This window comes from Engraulis encrasicolus, chromosome 24 (assembly GCF_034702125.1).
Source record: "Engraulis encrasicolus isolate BLACKSEA-1 chromosome 24, IST_EnEncr_1.0, whole genome shotgun sequence".
Classification (NCBI taxonomy): Eukaryota; Metazoa; Chordata; class Actinopteri; order Clupeiformes; family Engraulidae; genus Engraulis; species Engraulis encrasicolus.
In genome coordinates this window covers 19201699-19228020 of record NC_085880.1, presented here as the reverse complement: position 1 = coordinate 19228020, position 26322 = coordinate 19201699, and the positions used below count along the sequence as shown (strand labels likewise).

Genomic DNA, 26322 nt, shown 5'->3' with positions numbered 1-26322 from the left:
GAATACCCTTTTATTGTCATCAGTGTCAACTTCGAAATTGATGTCAACGACTGGGGTTTTGGGTTAGGGTTAGGGTCCTAAGGTTGTCCACATCTGCCTGGTTCTATTGCTCTAGTGCTCACAAGATAGTGAGAGGGGGTGTAAATAATAATCGAAATGTATCGATATATCGAGATAATCTGACAATTGAATAGATTCGCATCGTATTGTGGGCATTCTTTAGTATCGAAAATAATCGAATCGCTGGCCCCTGTCCAATGCCCTTGCTCCATAACATAATAGAAGTAGAAAAGTTATTGGAAAAATCTAATCGAATCGTATTGTATTGTGGGGCATTTTTAAGTATCGAAAATAATCGAATCGCATTGCATTGAATAATAAGAGATCGATATTGAATAGTATCGTCATGGAGGCTCTGATTTATTTAGTGAGGTAATTTGATTTCATGTAAGAACGGGAGAGAGTGAGGAGCCACGTAAGACAACACAACATCTGATTTATAGAGGCACGCCTGCCGGGACCAAAACACAACAAGCTGATATATTCTGTCTAAGTAATGAAGATCACTTACATTCCTGAACACAGACAGTCGATCCTCAATTACAAGCAAGTAAGAAAAGAAAACAACAAGTGCATGATAAATCACTACAAGTGAAGAATTGAATATTCAGCATGATGCCTGTGTGTGTGTGTGTGTGTGTGTGTGTGTGTGTGTGTGTGTGTGTGTGTGTGTGTGTGTGTGTGTGTGTGTGTGTGTGTGTGTGTGTGTGTGTGTGAGAGAGAGAGAGAACCTGTGTGTGTGTGTGTGATCCAGGGAGAGAGAGAGAGAGAGAGAGAGATTGATGCAGGATTTGCTTCCGGAGCTCATTTCCGAACTCCTCAAATTGCCTCCATCCTGGTGTTAAAGAAATGGCTTTGCATTCAGGACTGCATTGTGCACAATGACTTGTGTGCAGTAGCAATCCACCATGGGGTAGGAGGCAGGGATGGCGAAAATGTCAAAAACATCTTAACCGGCTACGAAGCCTCTTTAAGCGGTGGTTAACCGGTTAACCGCTAATCTTAAATGATACAACGCTCGCGCGCCTGATAGGCACAGCACTGAAATGCTTTTTTTTCACATATGCCTTTTTTTAGGTGCGCAGACAGGACCCGTCATGTCCAGCGGCATACAAATAGTCACCATTGCAACCTATATAGCACTATAGCACTTATGTACTGAGTGATCATATCGCCCTATACAATACAACTCCAATAACACATGTGTGCGTAGTGTGATAACAAAGGCGTAGTGTGATAACATTTAACAAAGCATTTACAAATGTATGTAAATGAGTAATAACCAAACTATGACTGCACAGTGGACTGGGAATCAACTTGTTCTTATTATAAATACCATGAAAATTATAGAATAAGCGCAACACTGCTACAATTACGGTCAAGGTTTTAATGTGAAAGCTGATGTTTCGGGCAGTTAGACCTTCCTCAGACCTTCACTCTGATGAGGGTCTGACTGACCAAAACGTCAGCTTTCACGTCAACACCTTGACCGTAATTGTAGCAGTGCTTATTCTATAACTCAAGTGATTTCCATTGAGATAGCTGCACCTGCAAACAAAGATTCAAGGTGTGCAGGCCACCTCCTCCATTCTACTTATATTATAAAAAACAACTATTCAGATATTTCCAATTATTCTTATCTCAAGATTCAAGATTCAAGATTCAAGATTAGTTTATTACGTCTTATTATAGGTTTGAAGCCTATAAAGAGTAAAAATTGTTGTGTTTTTCTTATGTCCTCAAAAAGATTTTAAAAATAAAAATAAAAAAGAGGGGGGGGGGGGGGAAAAAAAGTGCAAAGAAAGTGCCTTGTTGTCTTCAGCATGAATTCAGTAATCTTATTGCTTGGTGGAAGAAACTACTTTGGAGTCTGGTAGTATGAGATTTCAGGCTTCTGTACCGTTTCCCAGATGGTAACATAGTAAACAGTCCATGGTTGGGGTGACTAGGATCAACCAAGATTTTCTTTGCCTTCCTGATGCTCCTTCCCTCAAATAGCTCCAGTATGGAGGGTAAGTCACAGCCGCATATATTCTGAGCTGTACGCACAACCCTCTGTAGAGCTCTCCTGTTGGCTTGAGAGCAGTTCCCATACCATGCAGTAATGGTCCCCGTCAGAATGCTCTCGATGGTGCCTCTGTAAAACGACCTCAGGATCTTGGGTCTCATCCCAAACTTCCTCAATCGTCTGAGGTGGTACAGACGTTGCTGGCTTTTTTTAATTGGCTCTTTCCAATCATAAAAACTGAATAATTATCAATTAGGTACCTATGCAATGTATTCTCGTAGCTAAGGAACTTCTTCACTTGGACAACCATGCAGACTGCAGTTTGGGTGCTTTGTTGCGGGGTGGCAGGTCTTTTTAGGGTGGCAACTCAATGAGAGCATTTCTGTGTCTGTTGTGTCTGCCTCAATCAATAGATCTATATTAAGTTCAGCACTGGAGCATGAAATGAGGAGGATGCTCGCTCTCAAAGCCTTTGTGGTCGCAATCCATGACTATAGACTTGGTTATTCAGGCTGGTCCACTCCACTTCTAAAAGGCCAGAGAATGCTATTTTTTGCAAGTTTTTTTTTTTGTGGTGCAAACATAATGGCCAGTATTTTGAGGCTGTGTGTATTCTTCACAGCAGCTTCACAGTCACCAGTTCGAACCTGTATGACAGGCCTGTGAATGCACAGAAACTGGATATAACCAGTAATTAACCAGTGCTCTCTCCCATCCTCCTCCATGACTGAGGTACCCTGAGCATGGTACCGTCCTGTCACACCACTCCCTTGAGGCGCCATTAGGGGCTGCCCCCTTGCGCGGTTGAGGCATACATGCAATTGCGTTGTGTGCAATGTGCACTTGTGTGCTTTGGAGTACTGTGTCACAATGACAATGGGAGTTGGAGTTTCTCAGTTGCGCTTTCTTCTTCTTTCTTCTCTAAATGAATACACTTCATGGCTGGACTGCAGCCTGGATATGGCTTACGTTGGAGTGTGTTCTCCGATACCATAACAAGTTCCCTGAATTTTAAGTGGGGGCATCACTTCTAAAGAAATCTATAGACTAATCTAAACCATATGTTTAATAGGATTGTGCCAATGTTATCTTCTCTGCGTTTATGTCCAAACTGTTGTTTGCAAAAAATTACACAAACCAGCACTGCTAATGGAAAGATTAAATCTCCAAACCGAGGCCAATCAGATAAATCAGATGAAACACCGTTTCATTTGGGGTCTTTTCGGACGAAAACAACCCTGAGCAAATGGCCTAAGATTTATCACATGCCCACGGCATTGGCAAGCCACTGGAGTTGTTTCTTATTTCAAGCCACTTAACTTATTTCTTAATCTACAAAGAGGTAGCCATTCGTCAAAGAAAGGTTCACACAAGAAAACAGCAGTGAGCCGACTGCTTTAAAAGACTTTTCGCCAAATATGGATGGTTTGCTGTATGTGACCACCCTACTCCTGCATGTCTACTTACTAGGAGACCAACTTACAATGTGGATATGTGTGTGTGTGTAGATATGTGTGTGTGGATATGTGTGTGTGGGCGGTAAAAAAACACTGATCCATTAAAGCAGCAGAAAGAATGCTCATGCTAATGCCTGGACTAAATACTGTATGAATGTTGAACCTTTTTAAGCCAGCCGTTGCCGCCGTTAATGCAACAGTTGCAAAGATGCTCCAGAAAGTGATTTGGATGTGTTGACTTGGGCCTGCGTCGGGTGCAGTTATTACTGTGGCACTTCCCTAATGAGCAGATGAGATGAGCAAGGCAGTTAATGGACAGAAGCAGACACAGAGAGAGAGAGAGAGAGAGAGAGAGAGAGAGAGAGAGAGAGAGAGAGAGAGAGAGAGAGAGAGAGAGAGAGAGAGAGAGGAGAGTGGTGCTACTACGTCTACTACGCGGCCGACACGGGTTCGATTCCAACCCGCCCTTTGCCAACCCTTCCCCAACTCGCTTCCTATCACCACCTTCACTGTCCTATCTCGTATAAATAAAAAAGGCGTGAACCCCCGCCCCCAAAAAAGAAACAGAGACAGAGATAGAGATTGAGCTAGCGCTAAAGCTAGACATAGAGGATCGCGATGGGGTCTAAGGTGGAATATTGGCATGGGTGTGTTACAAAATAAGCTCGGCGTGTCATCTGTGAGAGGTCAGCCATGAGTGAAGTTATTAAAGGAGCGGAAAGCAATCGACATGGAGTGCAGGGTCAACAAAATCACAAGATTGTGTGCTCTGTGTCTCTGACCAAGGCCACAAAAATCCGAAGTAATTCTGCTCACACAGTGTTCATTACAGGGACAATGGGAGTGTGTGGGAGGTCTCTAAGAGCTATTGTTTACATTGCATGCAATGGGTCTGTCTGGGCATGTGGAGTGTCATTTCTCTTCAGAGCTGTGTGGCTATGTGGGTGAGGAGGCAGTGAGTGAGTGAGTGAGTGTGCAAAAGAGAGAGAGAGAGAGAGAGAGAGAGAGAGAGAGAGAGAGAGAGAGAGAGAGCGAGAGAGAGAGAGAGAGAGAGAGAGAGAGAGAGAGAGAGAGAGAGAGAGAGAGAGAGAGAGAGAGATGGGGGAGATGAGAGGAGAGACAGACAGAATGAGAGGGGGAGAGAGAGAGAGAGAGAGAGATGGGGTGTGTGTTATTAAGGGAGAGATGTGCTGTAGAGAATCTAACAAAGATAACCCCCACTCACTCTGCATAAAAGTTGAAAATGAACAGTTTGATCTCAATCCAATCATCCACATTGTTGCCCAAACTGATGTCAGGAGTTGCTGTGATGGGGAAAAAGGAATGCCGGCATCTCCTCCCCATTATCCCCGGGATGCATCCTCACAGCATAGGAAGCAGAAACAGGATGCGTTATCATCATTTCCGGGAAAATGGGAAAACAAGAGCGATAAAGAGCCAAACAGATGAGTCTGACATTAGAGAGTGGCAATCTTTGGCGGAACGAGTGATTCAGTCAGTGAGTGACAGAACAAAATAACAGAAAGAAGCGAGTGTGTATGTATGCAATCATGCAAATGGATGCAAATTAAACTGAAGCAGTCTCCTCCTGAGCCTAACAGCTGTAAACACCACACAGCTGACTTTCTCAGCCTTCAGGAAAGAAGCAGAGCTGAACTTCTGAACTGTATGTTAATGGTGCAAACTTGCTGAAAGACTTGGGGCATCAGGGAGTCCTAGGGTGGCGTTGAGAAGGATACAGCTACGAGTAGGTGGTGCTTAATCGCCATTGGGGCATTAGTCTATTTTATTTCCTAAAACTAAGGGGGGGGGGGTGCGCTGGAAGGCGTATGATGAGGTCAAAGGGGTGTTGGGAGGCGTATGATGAGGTCAAGGGGGTGTTTATTCAAAAAAAGGTAGAGAACCGCTGCTGTAGTAGGACCCAGGACAACTACTGTAGGGTTACCCTCAGTAACAGCATACTCGTGGCTCCTGTTTGTTAATACGTCTCACGGGCATCTAATGCATTCACATATTCTACTGTTTTACTGTGATCAATACAATCACTACTAGGGCTGCACAATTAATTTTCATGTTATTGCCTTTACATAATCATTACAAGTCATTTTATTTAGCTGTATATAATTCATTCTTGGTTATATTTCATCTTGTTATAATTTTCAAAAAAATCTGCAAAAAATCAATAATCGTGATTAAGCTTAATAATCGTGATTACGATTTTGACCAAAATAATCGTGATTATGATTTTTTTCCCCAAAATCATGCAGCCCTAAGTACAACCATCTTGGTTTATTTTTTGGTAAAGGACACAACTGACGAGATATTGACAAGCTTGCCAACTGACTTCTCTTCATGTCAACAAAATTAAAATCAGTTTCCAAGAGGAAATGGAAGTGCATTGAGTTCAGTGAATAAACAAATAAACTTCTGTTTTGTATCACTATGCATCTTTTTTGCTTATGACTGACAAATCTGTTGTTGACAGCATATTTAATGGATTTTCTCACGGGAATGACAGGCAACAACCCCCCTAAGAGCAATAGACTGTTGTTGTTCTACTTGACAAAACCATACATCATTCACACAAAGCATTTATCAATGTACCAGTGTGCATTCTAATTCACACCACTGAATTAGGGAGAGAGAACACACACACACACACACACACACACACACACACACACACACACACACACACACACACACACACACACACACACACACACACACACACACACACACACACACACACACACACACACACACACACACACACTTCAAGATACTGAGGAAACAGCCAATGAAAGCAAGTCCAGACTCTATTACAGTATGCTGCATCAGTGTCAAAGTAATTATTATAACTAACAAGTCACCGAAATATACAGAGCATATCAAGACACTCGTCCCACCAAATAATCACGTTGTCGAGTTTCCTTGCATCACCTGTGCAGGTTATTAGACAGTCCAGGTGGCATGTGATATGTGACATTCACATTTAACACACTGGGCACGATTGTGATGAAGCAGTCCTGCTTTTGCTAGGCAGTGGGCATGCACACTTTGCTAGTTTAATGCATTCTGGTAAGAATTTTCTAACCACAATGCATCAAACTGGCAAAGTGTGCATGCCCACTGCCTAGCAAATGCAGGACTGCTTCATCACAATCGTACCTATTGACTGCACCACCCTGAATTCTTCCAGTGAGTCCCCCTGCAGACATGTATGTGACACAGACTGGTGTTAATGGCTAACTAGACGAGCCTCCTGTATCAGGTGCAGCTGGTCTTATCAGCAGAAAAACTGCCACAAGTCTTGGAACATCTTTCAGGCCTTTGTGGTGTGTGTACACAGACCACAGCCAGGGTTACCACAGGGGTGGTGGTCACATGATACAGTAGTCGACTCTACATGATGGCGCACCAAACATGGTTCCCCAAACAAACCACACACACTCACGCATGCAATCTCGTGAGTGCTGATTAGTCCACCATCATATGACATTACCAAAGCATTTTGAGGACTAAAGATATTGGTGAAGTTGTTTTTCATTCATTCATTCATTCATTCATTATAGGCCTATTGTTCTATTCAGAATATGAACCTCAACATTCTGAGGACGAGCAATGCCAGGTTCAGTAAAGTCATACTGAAATGTCACACTACACACATTGTGTAATGCTGGGTTATCAGTGTATTGTGGCAGGCTGAAAGTTCAAAAACAAATTCTAATAGCACATGCAGACGTAGGCCTACTAGTGTGAAGAATTAACAAACACAGAGCACACTGTACAGTATTGACCACTTAAATTTGATGTATTAGCCTACAATACAGAGTGAATACATTGCATCGTGGTTGCACACAGGCGCATTGTACAGAGCCTATTTATTGCCTAAAACAAATGACAAGTACAAAGGTAGTAGTAGCAGGCTCAATTATCTTATCAGGGAATGAGGGTGTGGTTTCGTGGGAAGGCCACTTCAAAACAGCAAAACTAAGCAACAGGTCGATGAGAGACGAAATATCAGAGGAAAGATAGAAACGAATTTTATTTTGGTCACTATTATTTGGCAAAAGAACTTAGTATCATTGCGCGCACTGTGAACACCCAACTATCTCTGCCCAACATGCAAAGCAAGCTTCTGTCTCTCGCGACACGCTCGCAATTCACCGGTGAGGGAACCAGACAATTCCACCAGAGCGAGTCACACAACAGAACTGGGAGAGAAATCAGTTACTCACCCAAAAAATCGTCGCGTATATGATGAGAAAGACCTTCAGAAAGAGGTAGGAGCACCTCTCGCAGTACCTAACATCAGACATGTCTGATGCGCACCGACCGCCGCGCTCACTCCACACCGGAGATCCCCTGTAGCCTGCACTTCCTGGTTCCAGGATCTTACCTGGAGCTTTTGGTCACGCACTCGCGCAAGAAGACCGCCGCTTTAGGAAAAAAAAGTTTGTGGACTCGGATGTGGTGTCTGGTTTGCCTCACTTAATATCCGTGGTTAAAAAATGGCTTGTAGCCTACTCTTTGCGACGTTCGTTTAAGTCCTGATCAGAGTGTGGCACGAGGGGATAATTCGGTTTGTGCTAATAATAAACCATATTGTAAACACATTGCTCTATTGGGCCAATGGAAGTGTCCACAGTCACATCCTCCTGACAAACAGACAGAACGAAAGTAAACGCACAGTGGCGAAAGTAAACACGCCACAGCGACGGGGATAAACAACACATCACACAGAGAAGAGAAACTCAAACGCTCTACTTGACCCGCTCCCTCTTTCTCTCGCCCTCGCCCCCTTTGTTGACCACAGCCATGTAGGCCTACAATGACAGACACATATCAGAATGACACATCTCTACAATGACCCAGGACACCTTGCCCTTCACTTTGATGACATTTTGTTTAGGGAGATAACGAGGAAATTGTGTCAATTAGCAGAAATATAGGCTACCAAACACTTACCAAAATATTTAAAACATTTAAAACAAAATGCCACCCAATTACTGCAATGCTTTAATGTGGGTTAGTTGCTAGAAAATTGAACAATACTTTTTGTAAGGTCGCCTACTGGGAAAGATAGAGGTTCATTCTAATTGTTGGTCCTATATCTATACTGTGCAGTGGGCTATATTGGGTAACACATGGTACCAAAGACTGCGCATAGATAGGGACAAGGTGGTGCTAAAGCACCTGCCCCTTTGCCCAACTGGACAAAAAAAACCTTTTTGAACGTTTTTTTTGTCACGATGTGTGGTTCATGTGTTGACATGATCATCTAATACTTGACTGTTAGGCTACTCAGGTGACAATAATGGTCAGATAGCCTATAACATATAGCCTCTATAGACTAGTAAAGCCAGAAATTCCACATGCCCTCCATCCCCCCTTGAGCACCTGTGGGTCTGTGAGTCAGTGCTCCACTGGGATAACGTAAAGTAGTAATGTTCAGTTGTAATGTTCAGTGATGCAATAGATTATTATGAGGTTCTCAAACAATAGGAGCATTGTTTAGCTTATTTTTTATTTATTTTGGTGTGTATTGGTTATATGATTTATTCAATTATTTATTTAATTTTTCTATACTTTTCATGCCAACCTGCCTTGGCCCCTAACACCCCCTCGTGTCCCCCAGGGGGTCCCTGGTCCCTACTTTGAAAACCACTGGGCTAAGCTAAACAGTACAATATACTATAGTATGCACATTGTCTTGGAAAGAGCTGTTGTCTATCTGTGGATAAAACATTTGAATTCTCACAGAAAATAAAACCAAATGAGAGGTATACAATCCAACGGGTTTTTTATGTTTCTGAATTTCAAGCATTTCATTCTACTTATTTTCAGAGATGCACCAGCCTGCATACAAGGGATGATGAAAATGTGAAATGCTCAATCAGTAGGCTACATCTGGTGGACAAAAAAACTGACAAACATGCAATCGTTTTGAGAGGGAAGAGTTCAAGAGAACATAGCTGGGTTTATTTATGGGCACTCCCTAATGTGTTTTTTTCCAGAGGCACCAATACATAGCCTACATACAGTATACTGTACATGCATACAGATCTAACCATATGTTGCATTGTAAAACATAAGCTGGAAGCTTCCAGTACATTGTGACACACTTTCTTTATTTTAAAAGCACCATATGTAATTGGCATACATGTTAATGCAGGCAATAGCGTGCAAAGCATGAGGTAGGCCTATTTTTTATTAGGCTACATAAAAAGCATCACATGTGTAATATGTTGATATTATGCACAATATGCAAATGTGTGAAAACTGGGATGAGTCATATTTCAGTTCAGTCCGTTTCTATTTCCAGTTTATCAAACACTCATCCTGTGGTGCATGACTGTCTGCTGTTTAGTTGTCCTCCACACACCTTCACATGTGCTTTTCTCTGTGGCTGTTTCAGGCTTTTGGGACAATTTGTCTGTGATTCGTTGGGAAGTAAAGTTGGGAAAAGTTACTGGAGGACACCATTCAAGCAGCCCAAAAATATGTTTTGTGTGTGTGTGTGTGTGTGTGTGTGTGTGTGTGCGTGTGCGTGTGCGTGTGTGTGTGTGTGTGTGTGTGTGTGTGTGTGTGTGTGTGTGTGCAGAGGCGCATCTTGCCACCAGGCAAGGCAGGCAGCCGCTTGGGGCCCCCAAAGCCCCTAGATAGTGAATAACACACTTTACCACAGTAGTGGCGGTTTTGGTTCAAATGTGCATTCTTTTGCATTTTCGCTTGGGGCCCCTCCTGACCCTAGAATCGCCTGTGTGTGTGTGTGTGTGTGTGAATACATGTGTGTGTGCAGCTAGATTGATAGAAAGAGATTCAACATAAGTATGGATGGAAATATGAAACTTTAATCACATATTGAGAGCTTAGTAAATCTCAGATGCATCCCGGATGCTTCAGAGTTTCCTTTCCACCGTATTATATGCCATCAGGGAAGCCAAAAGGGGTGGACAAAGGGGAACTGTTGTCCCGGGCCCAGGACCAGAGGGGCCCCAGAATTGGGTTCTCATTACATTGTATGTATTAGGTGTGGGGCCCTTTCAGATGACTTTGTCCCGGGCCCAGCCAAAGCTGTCAGCAGCCCTATATGCCATCATAACATTCTTAACACTTCTGACTTAATGCCATTTCCATCTGCATTCTGGAGTGGCAGTGTTGTAGAGAGGTGGTGCGACAACAGATTGAATTATTAAACAGGTAATAACCCTGTGTGTGTGTGTGTGTGTGTGTGTGTGTGTGTGTGTGTGTGTGTGTGTGTGTGTGTGTGTGTGTCTGTGTGTCTGTGTGTGTGTGTGTGTGTGTGTGTGTGTGTGTGTGTGTGTGTGTGTGTCTGTGTCTGTGTCTGTGTCTGTGTGTCTGTGTATCTGGGTGTGTCTGATATGTGTGTGTGTCTGGGTGTGTGCATGCGTGCGTGTGCATGCGTGCGTGTGCATGCGTGCGTGTGTGTGTGGATATCAGTTTATTCAGAATAGTCAGAATAGCTCAGGTGATGCGGCACACTCATAGCCAGTTTCCTGCACTCCTCCAGACAATAGGCTACACAGCACCTGCTGCTCTTGGAAACGTCCTCGGCAGGTCCGGATTAAGATGGCCCGGGGGCCCTAGGTTACAGGTTGCTGTTGGGCCCCCCAGATGGCAAACTTGGTATGTAGACAGTGTCATGATTACGAGCTAGAAATTCAGGATAACATGTCTGCCAACTGTTCTCAACATGGTGGATCAATTTTTTCAATATTGCATCATGTCCCAATTCTGCAATTTTTCACTTTTGGGCAATCAGGGGGCCCCTGGTAGGTGGGGGGCCCTAGGCTGCAGCCATATCCAGCCTGTGCGTTAATCTGGCCCTGGTACTCGGCGTTGTTGAGAAGATGAAAGAGAGGCTCACATGGCCACTACAGAACTCATTAGCTTGTGCCTTGCTAGGACAGAAATGGAATTGGACTTGTGTACATATACATAGCCTCTAACTGCAGACGGGCCATTCGACTGGCCTATTCACTCTTTCACTCTCCACCATTTTCACCTACCACCTTTAATTGTAAAACCCTACAATAAATGCAGAATGTAAGGAAGAGTAATAGTTTTGAATCAAAACTGAGATACTCCTTCGTGATCTGATGCTGAGTAGGGGTAAGGGGAGGGGGGGAGGTGGGGCATGGATTGTTTGCGTAGAATTCTTGCACACCTCCTTTTGTCAGGTGCGTAGGAGTGAAACCCCTGGGTCACCAACGTTAAAGAGAAGAAAGCTTCTGCACGCTGTTCACATTTGCAAGGTTTACTGCAATGCTTACTGTGACGGAAAACGTCGAAAAATGTGAACAGTGTGCGGGAGCTTTCTTCTCTTTAACGGGGGGCCCATGGATGACATTTTGCTTAGGGCTCCATAAAGACTTGGGCCGGCTGGGTGACCACAAGGTTATAAGAGAGGCTCTGCGCCAAGGGGTATTAAACAACTCATAACTCCATATGACATGAAAAACAGTGAAAATAGAGTCTTTGCTGGTAAGACATTGAGAGGAACTTACTCAATATCCCTCCTTCAGTTCTTCTCACGTCCTCTGGCCTTATGCCTGGAGGCTCTGGATCATACACAACTTCTCAATACAAGAAAATGGAGGAGGATAAGGTTCCCAACCATTTGTGGCATGGGACCCCATTTTGACATCCCAAATTTCTGGGGACCCCATGCACAGTTTTTCACGACAAAAATGAGAACATGACTGAGCTGCATAAGTTGAAGGGTATTAAAGCTATAGACATATATGGCAGTCTAAGATTGTAAATTGCGAGAATATTAAAGAACAGGTACGTTATATTAACTACTATTTATCAGTATTCTTTTTTTCACGAACTTTTAGACATTTCAGGTGACCCCATTTGAATTCCAGGCGACCCTAAATGGGGTCCCGACCCCCGTGTTGAAAAACACTGAGTTAGGGTGTGGTAGCCCAGTGGAAGCAAGGCAGCAGGTGATTGACACTTATCTCCAGTCTCTCTCGATTCCTTCTTTGGTTCCTCCATGGGAGGATGGGCAATATCGGAGGAAACAAGGAATCAAGGAGGCAAGGACATATTTTGTAATGCAATCTTAGAAAATACATTTGCAATACAATTAAGTTATATTCAGGGGACCTAGAGAAGGTGGGGTCTGTTTTAAAGGCTGTCTTCAATATAGGCCTAAAGTGCATGGGGAAATCCTGGTTTGTGTTCATAGTACGGCCCTCAGAGGACTTTTACGGCCCTGGGATGAATTTGAAGTGGCCCCTTGAATGAAAAAGGTTCCCCATCCCTGATGTAATAGGATGTACCCATGGTTTCTCAGCACTCATTTAAATGAAGGAAGACATGTACTGGGGCTTCTCAACAGTCTTTAGTGGACTGGGGGCCCATGGCAGCTGTTTTCACTGCCTGTTGATTTCCCATGTCTCCTCCTTCCATCACATGCACTCACTGACATTGCAAAGCCTGCCAGGTATTCCTTTAAGCCAAGGGGTGGGGAACCTATGTTTCGAGGGCCCGTTTGCAGCCCTTGAGGCCGTTATTCAGCTTCACATGAAATATGACATATTTTGTAAAGGAATCTTAGAAAATGCATTTGCAATACAATTAAGTTATATTCAGGGAACCTAGAGAAGGTGATGTATGTTTAAAAGGTGGCTGCCTTCAACATAGGCTAAAGTGAAGGGGGAAATCCTGGTGTTCATAGTACGGCCCTCTGAGAACTTTTACGGCCCTCGGATGAATTTTGAAGTGGCCCTTCGAATGAAAAAGGTTCCTCATCCCTGCGTTAAGCAGTGTGTATGTGTGTGTAAGTATGTTCATTCCTTTTTTGATGAAAGATCAAAAGTCAGACAGCTTGGCATTACTTATCAACTTGCAAGAAAATCCTGAGGAAAAGGCATGGAAGACCTATATGTGTGTATTCTACTACTATTATTCTACTGAGTGTAATTTATTTGGTCTCTGTATAACATATAATTTCCCAGTCATATACAGTCAAGCGTAAATTGTGTATCTACTTTAATACAAACAATGCTTTTTTGAAGTTTGCTAATCTGGGTTATCCTGAAATGTAGAGAATCTCTTTGGACTAAGACAATTGAACCAGAGTTTTTTTTTCTCTTCACGGAGAAAGCTGCGGCAAAATAAATTTGCACTTTGATATCCCCACCTCAAGAGTGCAAGCTATTTCTCATTCTAACGTCATAGCCTCGAAGTTGACACACCCCCTACACCTCAGATAGATTTCGCGCCCGCGCTCAGCCGAACCTCGCCAAAGAGCTTCACTCCGGCTGGCCGACGGCGCATCGCAGCACAGGCGACAGTCCTGCATCTATTCCTTTGGAGAGAGAGGCTGTTAAGACCGGACAGATGGTGACCTTTCTTTGCCATTTACACAATGAATCTTGTATTGACCTGCCCTGTAATGATGAGCATGTATCAGACCGTTGGCATTAGAGTGGAACCTTGACAAAGTAAAGGATGCTACCTGATGTGAAAAATGTGATTCGTTGACGCTTTACGCACGTAAAAGAAATATCCACAGGCGGTGGCACATGCTGACATGGATACAACTTTGAACCCACTCTTGGTGACAAGTGTTTATTACGAAGATGAAGGCAATGACACCACTATAAATCTATTTGAACAGCCAGACTGGCAAGTGGCACTATGGGCGATTGCCTACTCTCTAATCGTGTTCGTGTCGGTCGTGGGGAATGTCACTGTCATCTGGATAATCTTGGCGCACAAAAGAATGCGGACCGTGACCAACTATTTTATTGTCAACTTGGCGTTTTCGGATGTATCTATGGCAACATTTAACACTGCGTTTAACTTCGTGTACGCTCTACACAACGACTGGTACTTTGGATTGGGGTATTGCAAATTTCACAACTTTTTCCCCATCACTGCGATGTTCTCCAGTATATACTCCATGGCTGCGATAGCGGTTGACAGGTAAGACACCTCACGCAAAAGTACTTCACTCTCCTCCACATGTCCAAATATGTAATGTTAACATCTAAAATTCCGCTGAGGCGCGACCTATGTACCGGGGAAGTTGTAGGATGTGGTGCGCGCACTGGGCGCAAAAAGAAAACCCAGATGGGAGAGCGCGTCTGTTTCCCCGATGAATGGAGGCTCAGGCATGAACTCCATGATCATTTGCAGACATCTTATTTTCAGTCTGAACCATCCCTGTCAACTTTTGTCTTCCTCGCCTATTCTGTTGCGCGTGGAGTTAAGGAGCAGCTTCTGTCAGTTATAGCCACTCGTTTTGCGTAATTCATATAATATTTGGTCACCAATAATGAATATAGATTGCCCATGTACATATATGCCTGATCAAATGATGTTCACACCACAATTATTTCTGGTCTCAGTACTTTAGAAGATTTTTTCCTAAGGAAAAATGTGCTTCAGTCATGTGTAGGCATTTGGATTTATGATGTCTGAGGTGTGGTAATATACATTAGATGCGCTGGGCTCCATAGTGTGCATGTTAGAACATGCCATCTCAGCTCTAATCTATTCATACACATAAGGATCTTCAAATCTCTCCAAGATGACGTGAAAGGTGTACAAAACATTTTCGCCAGTTATTAAAAATTAATGGTGCTAATTCAATATTTTACACGATTTCATATTCTGATATGAAAAATAAATTTGGGCACCTGTTCATCAGGACTGGACAGGGAACAAAAAAGGCACCTCCCCTCCACATCTTGGACCAATTTAAAAAATGTTCTAAAAGCCAACAGCATCAGCTTCTAAGGACTGTTCGCCCACCTTGAATTTAAATGTATGCCAGATTACCTGTTCAGCCCGTCTGTCTATTTAAACTAAGGAAACATGTAACCACATCCCATTAGTAATCATTATCAAATACCCATGTATATATTAGCATGTCTATGACCTTCAGTATTCCTGAGGCAGGCCTGGACTGGAATGAAAAATCAGGCCGGGCATTTTCAGCCAAGACTGGTCCACCAGTCATTGAGAGAGACAATGACGCCTGTGACAACATTTTTAGTCATCTTTTACAAGCTATTTTGACCACAACAGCCAAAATGATTATTTTAATCTGGCTCAGAGAGGTCAGCTGTTAGGACTGGTACCCCTACTCCCTAATGAGGGGGGGACCAGGCTAAAATCATTAACAGTCCACCGGGCAAATGCCCTGTCTGCCTTATGGCCAGTCCAGCCATGCCCTGAGGGTGTTTAAGGGGGTTGCACAAACTGGAGGATTTCACTCTTAATGTTTCATAATGAATTGCTCCAGACGCTGCAATGTCTTGCGATGACGTCTTTGCTCACACCCCTTAATTATGAAAGAGCAGTCTTCTGAACATAAAGTGCTTCGGGTCAAAGTTGTGCGTTTTAGCCACACGTCTGCCAGACTGTTACTGAGCGGAAGTCAGGACATAATTGGATGAAACAGCTGAAATGAAATAACTTGGGAGCTCAGATCACAGGTCAGCAGGGGGCACAGTACCGCTCATCAGGGATGCTTATCCATATGCCTCCAGTGCCCCCCGTGCTGTGCACAGTCTCCCTGTGTAGACTAGACTTTATTTACTTATAATTCATTATAATAATAATAATAATAATTAGGGCTGCACAATTAATCGAAAATAATCGAAAATCCTGATAAATCGTGATATCGAAATCGTGATTTCAGTCAGGATTTAATCATGGCAATAGTGACCTGCGCCCTTGAAGCCAGAACATACTGACAGGCTGGTGTTTCTGGTCAGAAATCTGTCCACCTAAGTTTCATGCTATTGCCTTTCCACAATTATAACAATTCATTTTATTTTGCTCGTCCCGTATATAATGAATTCTTAGTTATATTTTATTTTGTTGAAATAAAAAAAAACAGTAAACAATCAATCATCGTGATTCATAATCGTGATTATGATTTTGACCCAAATAATCGTGATTATGATTTTTTCCATAATCGTGCAGCCCTAATAATAATAATAATAATCAATAATAATAATTTATCCACTGCGCTGCACCCCCCCCCCCCCCCCCTGCCCCGTACAGTCAGTGATGGGCAAAAGGGGGTCATTAGGGCCACATATTCCAAATGATCTTGATTTTACCTGTCCAATTCAACCAGGTGATCATTCAACCCACCAATCACCTGGCTGAATTGGACAGTCTTTTGGAATATGTGGAAGTGGATTGTAACGAATGAATACATTTTGCTCATCACTACACTACGCACAGTGTCAGCGCTACGTGTCCACTATACAATACAGGGCCGGTTTTACCATCAAGCAGACTGGGCGATTTTCTAGGGCCCCAAGAAAAAAATACCCTCTGTATCCCACCACTCAGCCCTGCCTTGGAAAATAGCAGAAGAAAAGAAATTGAACAAGGGTCCCATCTGTTTCCATTTTGCCAAGGGCCCTGTCTGAAATAGGTAGAACCACCCAGGGCCGCCAACAGCTTTTGCTGGGCCCAGGACAAAGTCATCTGAAAGGGCCCCCTATCCAAGGCATACAATGTAATGAGGACCCAATTCTGGGCCCCTTATCTCTCTGGGCCTGGGACAACCCCGTTGTCCACTCCTGTGGACGGGCCTGGAACCACCACTGCACAATACTGTGCCCTGACCGTTTAACCTACTGTCTCCCACCCCTACCCTTCATCACATAGCCACACCCCCTACCCCACTTCATCACATAGCCACACCCCTCCCCCACTTCATCACATAGCCACACCCCTTAAATCACATAGCCATCTCCAACTGCACCACATAGATACCTATATAGCTAAATTCCTGTACACTTCTCTCTGCGTATGCTGTTGTGCTTGCAAAGGTCGGCTATATTCCCTGTGTACCCAGCACTGGCATCCTTCAATTAAAATACTGCGAGTGCGTTACAATATGTGACCTTGCCTCCTCCACTTGTGCTTGTCTCCTCGTCCCGCCTCCTGGCCCCTCCTCCGTGGAGAAAACGATAAAGTTTCCCAGCTGTCAGCCTAGCCACAACAACTTTTGAGGGACTGCTTTTCATTCACCATCCCAATTGCAAATGAGAAAAAGGCTCTACAATTGAGCTTTTGCAAGATATTGAAATATAATGCTGTTGTCAGTGATGTCATCATGACATATTACTTTCTGGTACGAGGAGACAAGCACAAGTGGAGGAGGCAAGGTCACATATTGTAAAGCATTCTGCATATAGGCCTTCTCACATGCTTATGTAGCCAACATAATTGTCTTTGTACCCAGTTCTGGCATCCCTCTATTAAAATACTGTGATCTGTGTACCCAGTTACATGTACCCTGTTTAAAACACTGCAGAGGCTGTTGTGCCCTGGCACCCCTGTTAAAACACTGTGTATGCTGTTGTGCTTGTGCAGGTACATACATAGCTCCCTCCATGTGCAACCATCCCTTGCCCCCCTATTAAAACACTGCAGATGCTGTTGGGCCCTGGCACCCCTGTTTAAAACATTGAGTATACTGTTGTGTTTGTGCAGATACACAAAGGAGTTCCCTGTGGACCCAGTTCCATGTACCCCATTTTAAACACTGCAGATACAGTACTGTTGTGCTCTGGCACTTCTATTAAAACACTGCTGTGCTTGTGCAGGGACAGAACATGGCCATCATTCAACACTGCGGATGATATTGTAAACCGGCATCCCTAGTAGAACACTGTGTATACTGTATACTGTTCCACTGGGCTCCACTGTTTAAACACCCTTGTACGGGTGAGGCATACATGCAATTTCATTGTGTGCAGTGTGCAGTGTTGTGTGCTGTGGAGTGCTGTGTCAGTCACAATGGCAATGGGAGTTGGAGTTTTCCAGTTGGGCTTTCACTAAACACTGCAGATAAACACTGTTGTGCTTGTGCAGGTACATGTGAGATAATGAAAAAAGGAGGCGCACACAAGGCTTGTGTGAAAAATGTATATTGAAGCTGAAAATTTACAACAGACGTCAGAGGTTAACTGGAGCAACAGACGTTTCGGACCTTGTCCATTCTCAATGTCTCCAGTAGGTTTTTGGGAGTGGACGCATCAAGCAACACACGGGTCTAAAGTGCAGGCGCAGACGCCGACCTTTGTTGGTTTTTGTCATTTGTGCAGGTACTTGGCCATCATCCACCCCCTGAAGCCGCGCCTGTCCTCCACCACCACCCGGGTGGTGATCGTGCTGATCTGGGTGGTGGCCTGCTCGCTGGCCTTCCCCCAGTGCTTCTACGCCAGCACCAAGTTCTACCCCCCGCGCACCGTCTGCATGGTGGAGTGGCCCGAGGAGGAACAGGGGCTACACCAGCTCATGTACGTGTAGTAGGCCATTCAGAACACTGTACTGTATTACCTTTCACGGCATGCTGAATATGTCATATTGACTCTATTACTGCCCAGCTCATGTACGTATAGTAGGCCATTCGGAGGACGGTATTAGCTCCTATTGCAGTGATTCTCAAAGTGTGGTCCGGGGACCACTGGGAGTCCGCAACAGAGCTCAGGTGGTCCGTGAGGAGATTTCTACTTTTCCAAGATGAGCTAGCAGTAGGCTATATTTGTAATTTCATTGCAAAGCTAAATCTAGCTGATGTCATATTTTCACCACAATAAGACAGGCTTGTCATGTGAATAAAAAGTAAGTGATCTGCATCAAAATGAGCAGTGTCCAATTAGCAGGTCAACTGTCAATTCAGTTGACAGGTGGTCCCTGAACATTTTTTGGGGGGACAAAGTGGTCCTCGGTCTGAAAAAGTTTGAGAAACACTGTTCTATTGCATGCTGAATATGTCACATCGACTAAATGCAGTGGCTGCACCAGCTCAAGTAGGCAATGTCACTCACTCACTCAAGTATTGGCAGAGGACGCGCTCAACTTCTTGGAAAACCGAAAGTCTTTGGGTGCGAGATAACTCACTCACTCACTCACTCACTCACTCACTATGGACTCAGTCAACTGTTTATTTTAGCTATGTGTTGCATGCTTAATACTGTATAAAATGGTAAATGGACTGCATTTATATAGCGCCTTTCCACTCCTTCGAGCACTCAAAGCGCTTTACATTGTTTGCCTCACATTTACCCATTCACACTCACATTCACACACTGGTGTCCGTGGCTGCCACGCAGGGTACCACCCTGCCACCAGGATCAACTTGGGGTTAAGTATCTTGCTCAAGGACACAACAATGGAGTCAGGCCGAATAGGGCTCGAACGTGCAACCTTTGGGTTGCCGAATGGCTCCTCTACCACCTGAGCTACCGGAGCCCCTGTATATGTCATATCCAGTGTTTATGTGCAGTGTATTGTTCAGATTGTTGGTAGAGTGAAGTGTATTGAGCTGAGAGCTGCTCTTTTAGACATAGTATATTTAGAGTATTTTGTGCCTTTATTTAGTGGAAGAGAGAGATGGAGTAGGGTAAGGAAATGACCCAGGCCAGATTCAAACCCCATAGGCAACTTGCCCATCCATGGCACCACAACACCCCAGAAGACTGCTATATATACACTACAGTAGAGCGTGCTTAGGCCTACATTTTGTGTATGTATGTACATCATGTATACAATCATGTATACGATTTATTCAACCTGATTTAGCCAGTACATTCTATTGGCTGTTAGATGAGTATGAGTGTCACACTGGATTCTGACTTGTTGATATATTTTCCTCAGAATAATTATTATTTCCCATTTCCCAGATACCATACATCTGTGATTGTGCTGATCTACTTGCTCCCTCTGCTGGTCATGTTAGTGACCTACAGTCTGGTTGGATACCGGCTGTGGGGTGGGGAGATCCCGGGGGAGGCAACGGAACACTACCAAAACCAAATTCAGGCCAAGCGCAAGGTAAGCAGAGCACAGCGACTTTATGAGTTGTGTTAAACACATTATGTATGGTCAACAGCTATATGTGAAGGCCTCCATTGCGTTGATGAACTACATACACAGAAACATACATACAAATGAGCACTTTATTTGGACTTTATTTTAAATGTATTGTCAACACATTTATGTAAAGGCATTTGCAAGCTGATGAACTATATACATTCGAACTTAATTGGAACTGAACAAATGTGGGGCATTTGAATTACATTCAAATCAGTTAGTCACAGAAACAATGCAAGGCCTGATACAGTATGAATACACAGTGGTTTCTCAATTTTTACCAGATTTCTTCTCTGATTAATACACATTATATGCAACACTATCACTAGTTTTACCTAGTTTCATGTAGCTGCATTGAAAGATCACTAAAATGACCTAAAACGTGCATAGGCCTACTGCATCTTACCATCTTCAAGCAGCCCATGTGATGAAGAGAATGATAGGAGAGGTCACTATCATTTCATCAAAATCTTAAAGGTTTTATTGAAGCCTTTTGTTGGATGAAAAAATGTGAAGAAAATACACTTTAAAGAAAGGCATATGCCTTCCCTTCTCCAGCCAACCAAGGCCTCAACATGCCTACAGTGTGGCATATCTTCTCCTCTCATGGCAGCTAGTGACGATGATGATCCTGGTGGTTGTGACCTTTGCCACCTGCTGCTTACTGTATCACATTATTAGCCTATACAGTATATCACGAAAGTGAATACACCCCTCACAGTTTTGCTGATTTTTGAGTATATCTTTTCATAGGAAAGCATTACAGAAATGTAACTTTGACACAATGATTAGTGACCTTTTAACAACATATTTAACTGCTTAAATTTCTTGTTCACTCAGAAAAAAACAAAATACAGCCATTAATGTTTGAACATGTACTCACAAAAGTGAGTACACCCCAGATTAAAATCCGGTAGAGAAGGGGCTATGTTGGCTCGAATCGTCTCGAAATGAAACGAAATGAAAAGGGATGACAAGGGAGGTCATCAGTGTGCGTTTCAACCTTTCTTTGCATTGAACTATTACATTTTGAGTCTGCATCTGGCTTAAATAGATTGGTGTGAGATTTGAATGCAATCCTATGGAGAATGTCATGATCTGCTTCAGTAGTCACAGTGCATGTTGACATGTATGTTTCTTTTAGGTGTATTTCAGATTGCCAATGTTAACAGCATTCATGCATCCCGAAACCATGTCAGTCCCACTACCATGCTTGGCTTATGAGAGGATACACCTTTTTTGTAAAACTCACTTGTTTACCACCACACATGCTTGACACCATCTAAAGCAAATTTGTTTATCTTGGTCTCAGGAGAGATGAACAGACCAAGGATATGGATCACTGGAACCATGTTGTGTGATCTGAAGAGACCAAGATAAACAAATTTGCTTTAGATGGTGTCAAGCATGTGTGGTGGTAAACAAGTGAGTTTTACAAAAAAGGTGTATCCTCTCATAAGCCAAGCATGGTAGTGGGACTGACATGGTTTGGGGATGCATGAATGCTGTTAACATTGGCAATCTGAAATACACCTAAAAGAAACATGCATGTCAACATGCACTGTGACTACTGAAGCAGATCATGATATTCTCCATAGGATTGCATTCAAATCTCACACCAATCTATTTAAGCCAGATAAAGACTCAAAATTTAAAAGTTCAATGCAAAGAAAGGTTGAAACGCTCACTGATGACCTCCCTTGTCATCCCTTTTCATTTCGTTTCATTTCGAGACGATTCGAGCCAACATAGCCCCTTCTCTACCGGATTTTAATCTGGGGTGTACTCACTTTTGTGAGTACATGTTCAAACATTAATGGCTGTATTTTGTTTTTTTTTCTGAGTGAACAAGAAATTCAAGCGGTTAAATATGTTGTTAAAAGGTCACTAATCATTGTGTCAAAGTTACATTTCTGTAATGCTTTCCTATGAAAAGATATACTCAAAAATCTGCAAAACTGTGAGGGGTGTATTCACTTTCGTGATATACTGTATATTGTCAATAGTTTATTGTTATATATTATTTATTGGGCCTATAGCCTACGGTATATATCAGGTTGGAATATTATGATTGTGGTGGTTTAATATTTGGCACCGCACCGGTTGCCTTCCATCTACTTGTGCTTCAATATTATTACACTCAACTGTATATGTTTATAAATGTATTACATGTAATTATTATCAGGCTGTGAAGATGATGACCATGGTGGTGGTGACATTGGCTACCTGTTGGCTTCCGTACCACATCTTACTTAAATATTACATATTATATACAGTGTATTTACGAATCATTATATGTTCATTAGGTGGTGAAGTGATGATCGTGGTGGTGGTGACATTTGCTATCCGCTGGCTTCTGTACCACATCTAGTTAAATATTATTATATACAGTGTGTTTATGATTATGTCATTATATCTTCATCAGGTGGTGAAGATGTAAATTGTGGTGGTGGTGACCTTTGCTACTTGTTGGCTGTCATACCACATCTACTTAAATATTATTATGTAGTCTACTAATCTATGTAGTCTAGTAATCTATGATTATATCATTATATCTTCATCAGTAGCTGGTAGTGGCTCAGATGGTAGAGGAGCCTGTTTTGCAACCAGAAAGTTGCCGGTTCAAGCCCCGCTGTACCTGACCCCGTTCGATGTGTCCTTGAGCAAGATACTTTACCCCAAAGTGCTCCTTGTTGGCAGGGTGCTACCCTGTGTGGAAGCCATGGCCACCACAAGTGTGTGAATGTAAGGCATAAATGAAAAGTGCTTTGAGTGCTCGAAGGAGTGGAAGAGTGATATACTGTATAATGCAGTCCATTTACCATTTTACCGTTCATCAGGTGGTGAAGATGATGATCGTGGTGGTGGTGACGTTTGCTATCTGCTGGCTGCCCTATCACATCTACTTCATCCTGGGCAGCTTCAACAGGGACATCTACAAGCAGCGCTTCATCCAACAGGTCTACTTGGCTATCTTCTGGCTGGCCATGAGCTCCACCATGTACAACCCCATCATATACTGCTGTCTCAACCAGAGGTACTGATAAACACACACGCGCACGCAAATGCTCGCACGCACAAACGCCCACACACCTGTCTCGCCATGAGCTCCACCCAGTGGTGTAGTCTACTTTTTTGTAGTGGGTATACTGTATATTTGAGCATTTTTGAAGTGGGTATACTGTATATATTTGTGCTATTCAAAACAATGGATCAATCAATTTTAAGTGGGTATACTGAAATCCCTGAAATTTAGAAGTGGGTATACTCCGTATACCCGCGTTCTACGTAGACTACACCACTGGCTCCACCATGTACAATCCAATCATATACAGCTGTCTCAACTGGAGGTACCGATACACACGCGCACGCACGCATGTCTCACAGTGTTGACTGACAGATTGTCAACCCACATCAGATCAGCGACCCCTGCAATGTCAAACATGAAATCATTAAGCATTTATGAGTAAATTGATGGTTTAATTACAGCCAAAGAGATTTTTTTTTTTTTTACTGTCGACAAACAATACAAGCCTGTGCCTAGTTGCATTTGCATGCATAATGCATTAGCTGTTTATACATGTATTTGTAGCGTATATTAATGACCTTAGTTTGACGGGATATCAACAAGGCTATTAAATGCTGTCAGATTTGATTGACATTGTAAGTTACATAATTTGCATGATAATAATATTTGAGCTGGAACAAAGCAATGAGGTGGAACAAAGCAATGAGTTAGATCAAAGTAATGAGTTGGAGTAATGTGATGTTTAAAGTTTTGGTTATGTCTTGGATTTACTTTTGTGCCTTTTTATTATTTTATGGGTATATAATATCCACAACAAAACTTTAGAACACTAAATGAGCATATCAGGACCACTGACATTCAGCCAATGATGACAATCACATTATCCATCACTAATCTAATCAATATTGCATACAGGTGACCCTGCCGTGGCCTATCAAATAAGGGCAAAAAAGCCCTAAAAAATATTTTTTTAAACCATTGTGTACAGTCAAAGGAAACTTCCAGTGGTAAGTCAGAGGTGTTAAGCTCAAAACAAACACACATACACATGTCATTTAGGCCTACAGTGCAAAAATAGCAAATGAAACCGATTGTGTTCACTTGACTGGCAGGCAGGAGGGCACAACTCCATCCTGTCCACCTGGGGTTACTATGCTTCCTGTCAAGCAGTCTTGGTGACCCTGATGACTCTGACTCCCTTATGTGATTGGTTCCCAAACTTAGGGTTGTGGAGGTACTGAAGGGGGCTCACGAACAAAAGGGACATTGCATAAAAACAGGAAATCCACAGATTAACAGCTAAATTCCATAGGAACAGTTAATAACAGTATTCAATGGTTCATGGTTAATATTTGCTGTCCTGCGGATTTCAAGCAATATTAGAGGACAAACTATAATGGAATATCTAGCAATATTAATGAACAACAGTTTGTCCTCTAATATTGCTGGAAATCCATTGCTAGGCTAAGACTATGGTGGGTGGGGGGGTCATAAAGTCCAAAAGGGGGTCTTCGCTGAAAAAGTTTGGAAACAACTGCCTCATGTTGTCTCTTCGTGGCAGGTTCCGCTCGGGGTTCCGCAAGGCGTTCCGCTGGTGTCCCTTCATCAGGGTGTCGGAGGAGGACAACATGGAGCTCCAGGCCATGCGAACCTTCCGCACCACCCGCAGCTACCGCACAGAGACCACCAACACCACGCTGCGCAACCACGACAACACCAACACCATGCTGCGTAACCACGACAACACCAACACCATACTGCGTAACCACGACAACACCAACTACATGCTGCGTAACCACGATAACGCCAACAGCATGCCGCGCAACCATTGCCATGGGGACCAACCGGAAGACACCATCTCTAAATTCATCATCAAGGACTGATGCCATGGTGACACCATCTCCAAATTCATCAAAGAAGGATGTCATGCTGATGCCACATCTCCCTCTCCAAACTCATCAAGGACTGATGTGCCAAGATGGAGGACACCATTTTCAGACTCATGATGGACTGATTCTGCATTCGTTTACCTCGGATCCGATAAAGGTTTCCTTTAAAAAGGGGAAAGTGTTCTGTTAGTACGGGTTGCCAAGCAACCATCTCAGATCTTCGAGACAGAAGGATAAACAAATAAAATGCCCCCTGATGCCCACACCAACACCTGGGAACAAACTGTTGGATTGTTTATTTATTTTTAAAGTTAAAGCTTTATTTAGGCAGGAGAGTTAGACTATCGTCTCCACTGTCTGGGATCCTGTTTAAAAAAACAAAACAAACAAGACACTTACAAACTAGTCAGGAGGTTGAAGCACCTTTGCGTGCCCACAAAACAAAAAGTTGACATGACAAAGTAGAAGATGGATTGTTGTATGATTATTTCTCTTTCAGTGACTGTATTCACCAAACTTTGTGAAGTGATTACTCGTTTTTCAGTGGCTATGTCCATCAATCGTTGTGCGGTATACCTCAGTGTTGAGTTTGAGTTTGTGTACAATACACGGGGTGTGGATTGACCTGTGCCCCAATGGCATATGCACCAAGCCTTACTCTCTGGCCAGTCATGACCATGTGATGTGCGTGTGTTTCCACCCCTCGCTCTACTTAGCTTTAAGTCCCACATTTTGTACTATATTGTAATATTATATTGAATGTCATCGGAAGTCATTGTTGCGGCAAATATAGATCCAGTACTGAAACGTTGCTTGTAGCAACTTAACAAGCTTCTCTATCTCCTACGCCTGTGACTGCAATGCTAGGGAAAACAATTCGGTCTCACCCACAAAGACGACTTTCCTGCTCAGCAGGTAGACCAAAGTAGACAAGGGATCACACCCTCCAGGGGCATAGATAGGGAGACATTTGAGACTGTGGGCAGT

The 26322-nt window shown here is 43.2% G+C and overlaps 2 protein-coding genes across 2 annotated transcripts in view; one reads left to right on the top strand and one right to left on the bottom strand.

Annotated features, from left to right (window-relative positions):
• tspan15 (tetraspanin 15) overlaps positions 1–8102 on the bottom strand; it is a 58935-nt gene extending 50833 nt beyond the window's left edge. Inside the window, exon 1 of the mRNA XM_063191788.1 lies at positions 7767–8102. Within this exon, the coding sequence (XP_063047858.1) occupies positions 7767–7847 (81 nt within the window). The 5' untranslated portion in view covers positions 7848–8102. The remainder of the gene's footprint in view (positions 1–7766) is intronic.
• A 5757-nt stretch (positions 8103–13859) lies between these two features.
• On the top strand, positions 13860–25604 carry tacr2 (tachykinin receptor 2). The gene is made up of 5 exons (XM_063191789.1): positions 13860–14493; positions 18648–18842; positions 20229–20379; positions 23259–23455; positions 25008–25604. Exons 1-5 carry the CDS (start codon positions 14099–14101, stop codon positions 25327–25329), a joined length of 1260 nt encoding a protein of 419 aa, XP_063047859.1. The 5' UTR covers positions 13860–14098; the 3' UTR covers positions 25330–25604.
• The last annotated feature ends 718 nt before the right edge of the window (positions 25605–26322 follow it).

Excerpts from the sequence above, each read along its gene's own strand:
- tacr2 (XM_063191789.1), top strand. The coding sequence starts at position 14,099 with ATGGATACAACTTTGAACCCACTCTTGGTGACAAGTGTTTATTACGAA. Across the intron at positions 18,843-20,228 it reads CAGGGGCTACACCAGCTCAT|ATACCATACATCTGTGATTG; the intron begins GTACGTGTAGTA and ends CCCATTTCCCAG. Across the intron at positions 20,380-23,258 it reads AAATTCAGGCCAAGCGCAAG|GTGGTGAAGATGATGATCGT; the intron begins GTAAGCAGAGCA and ends ACCGTTCATCAG.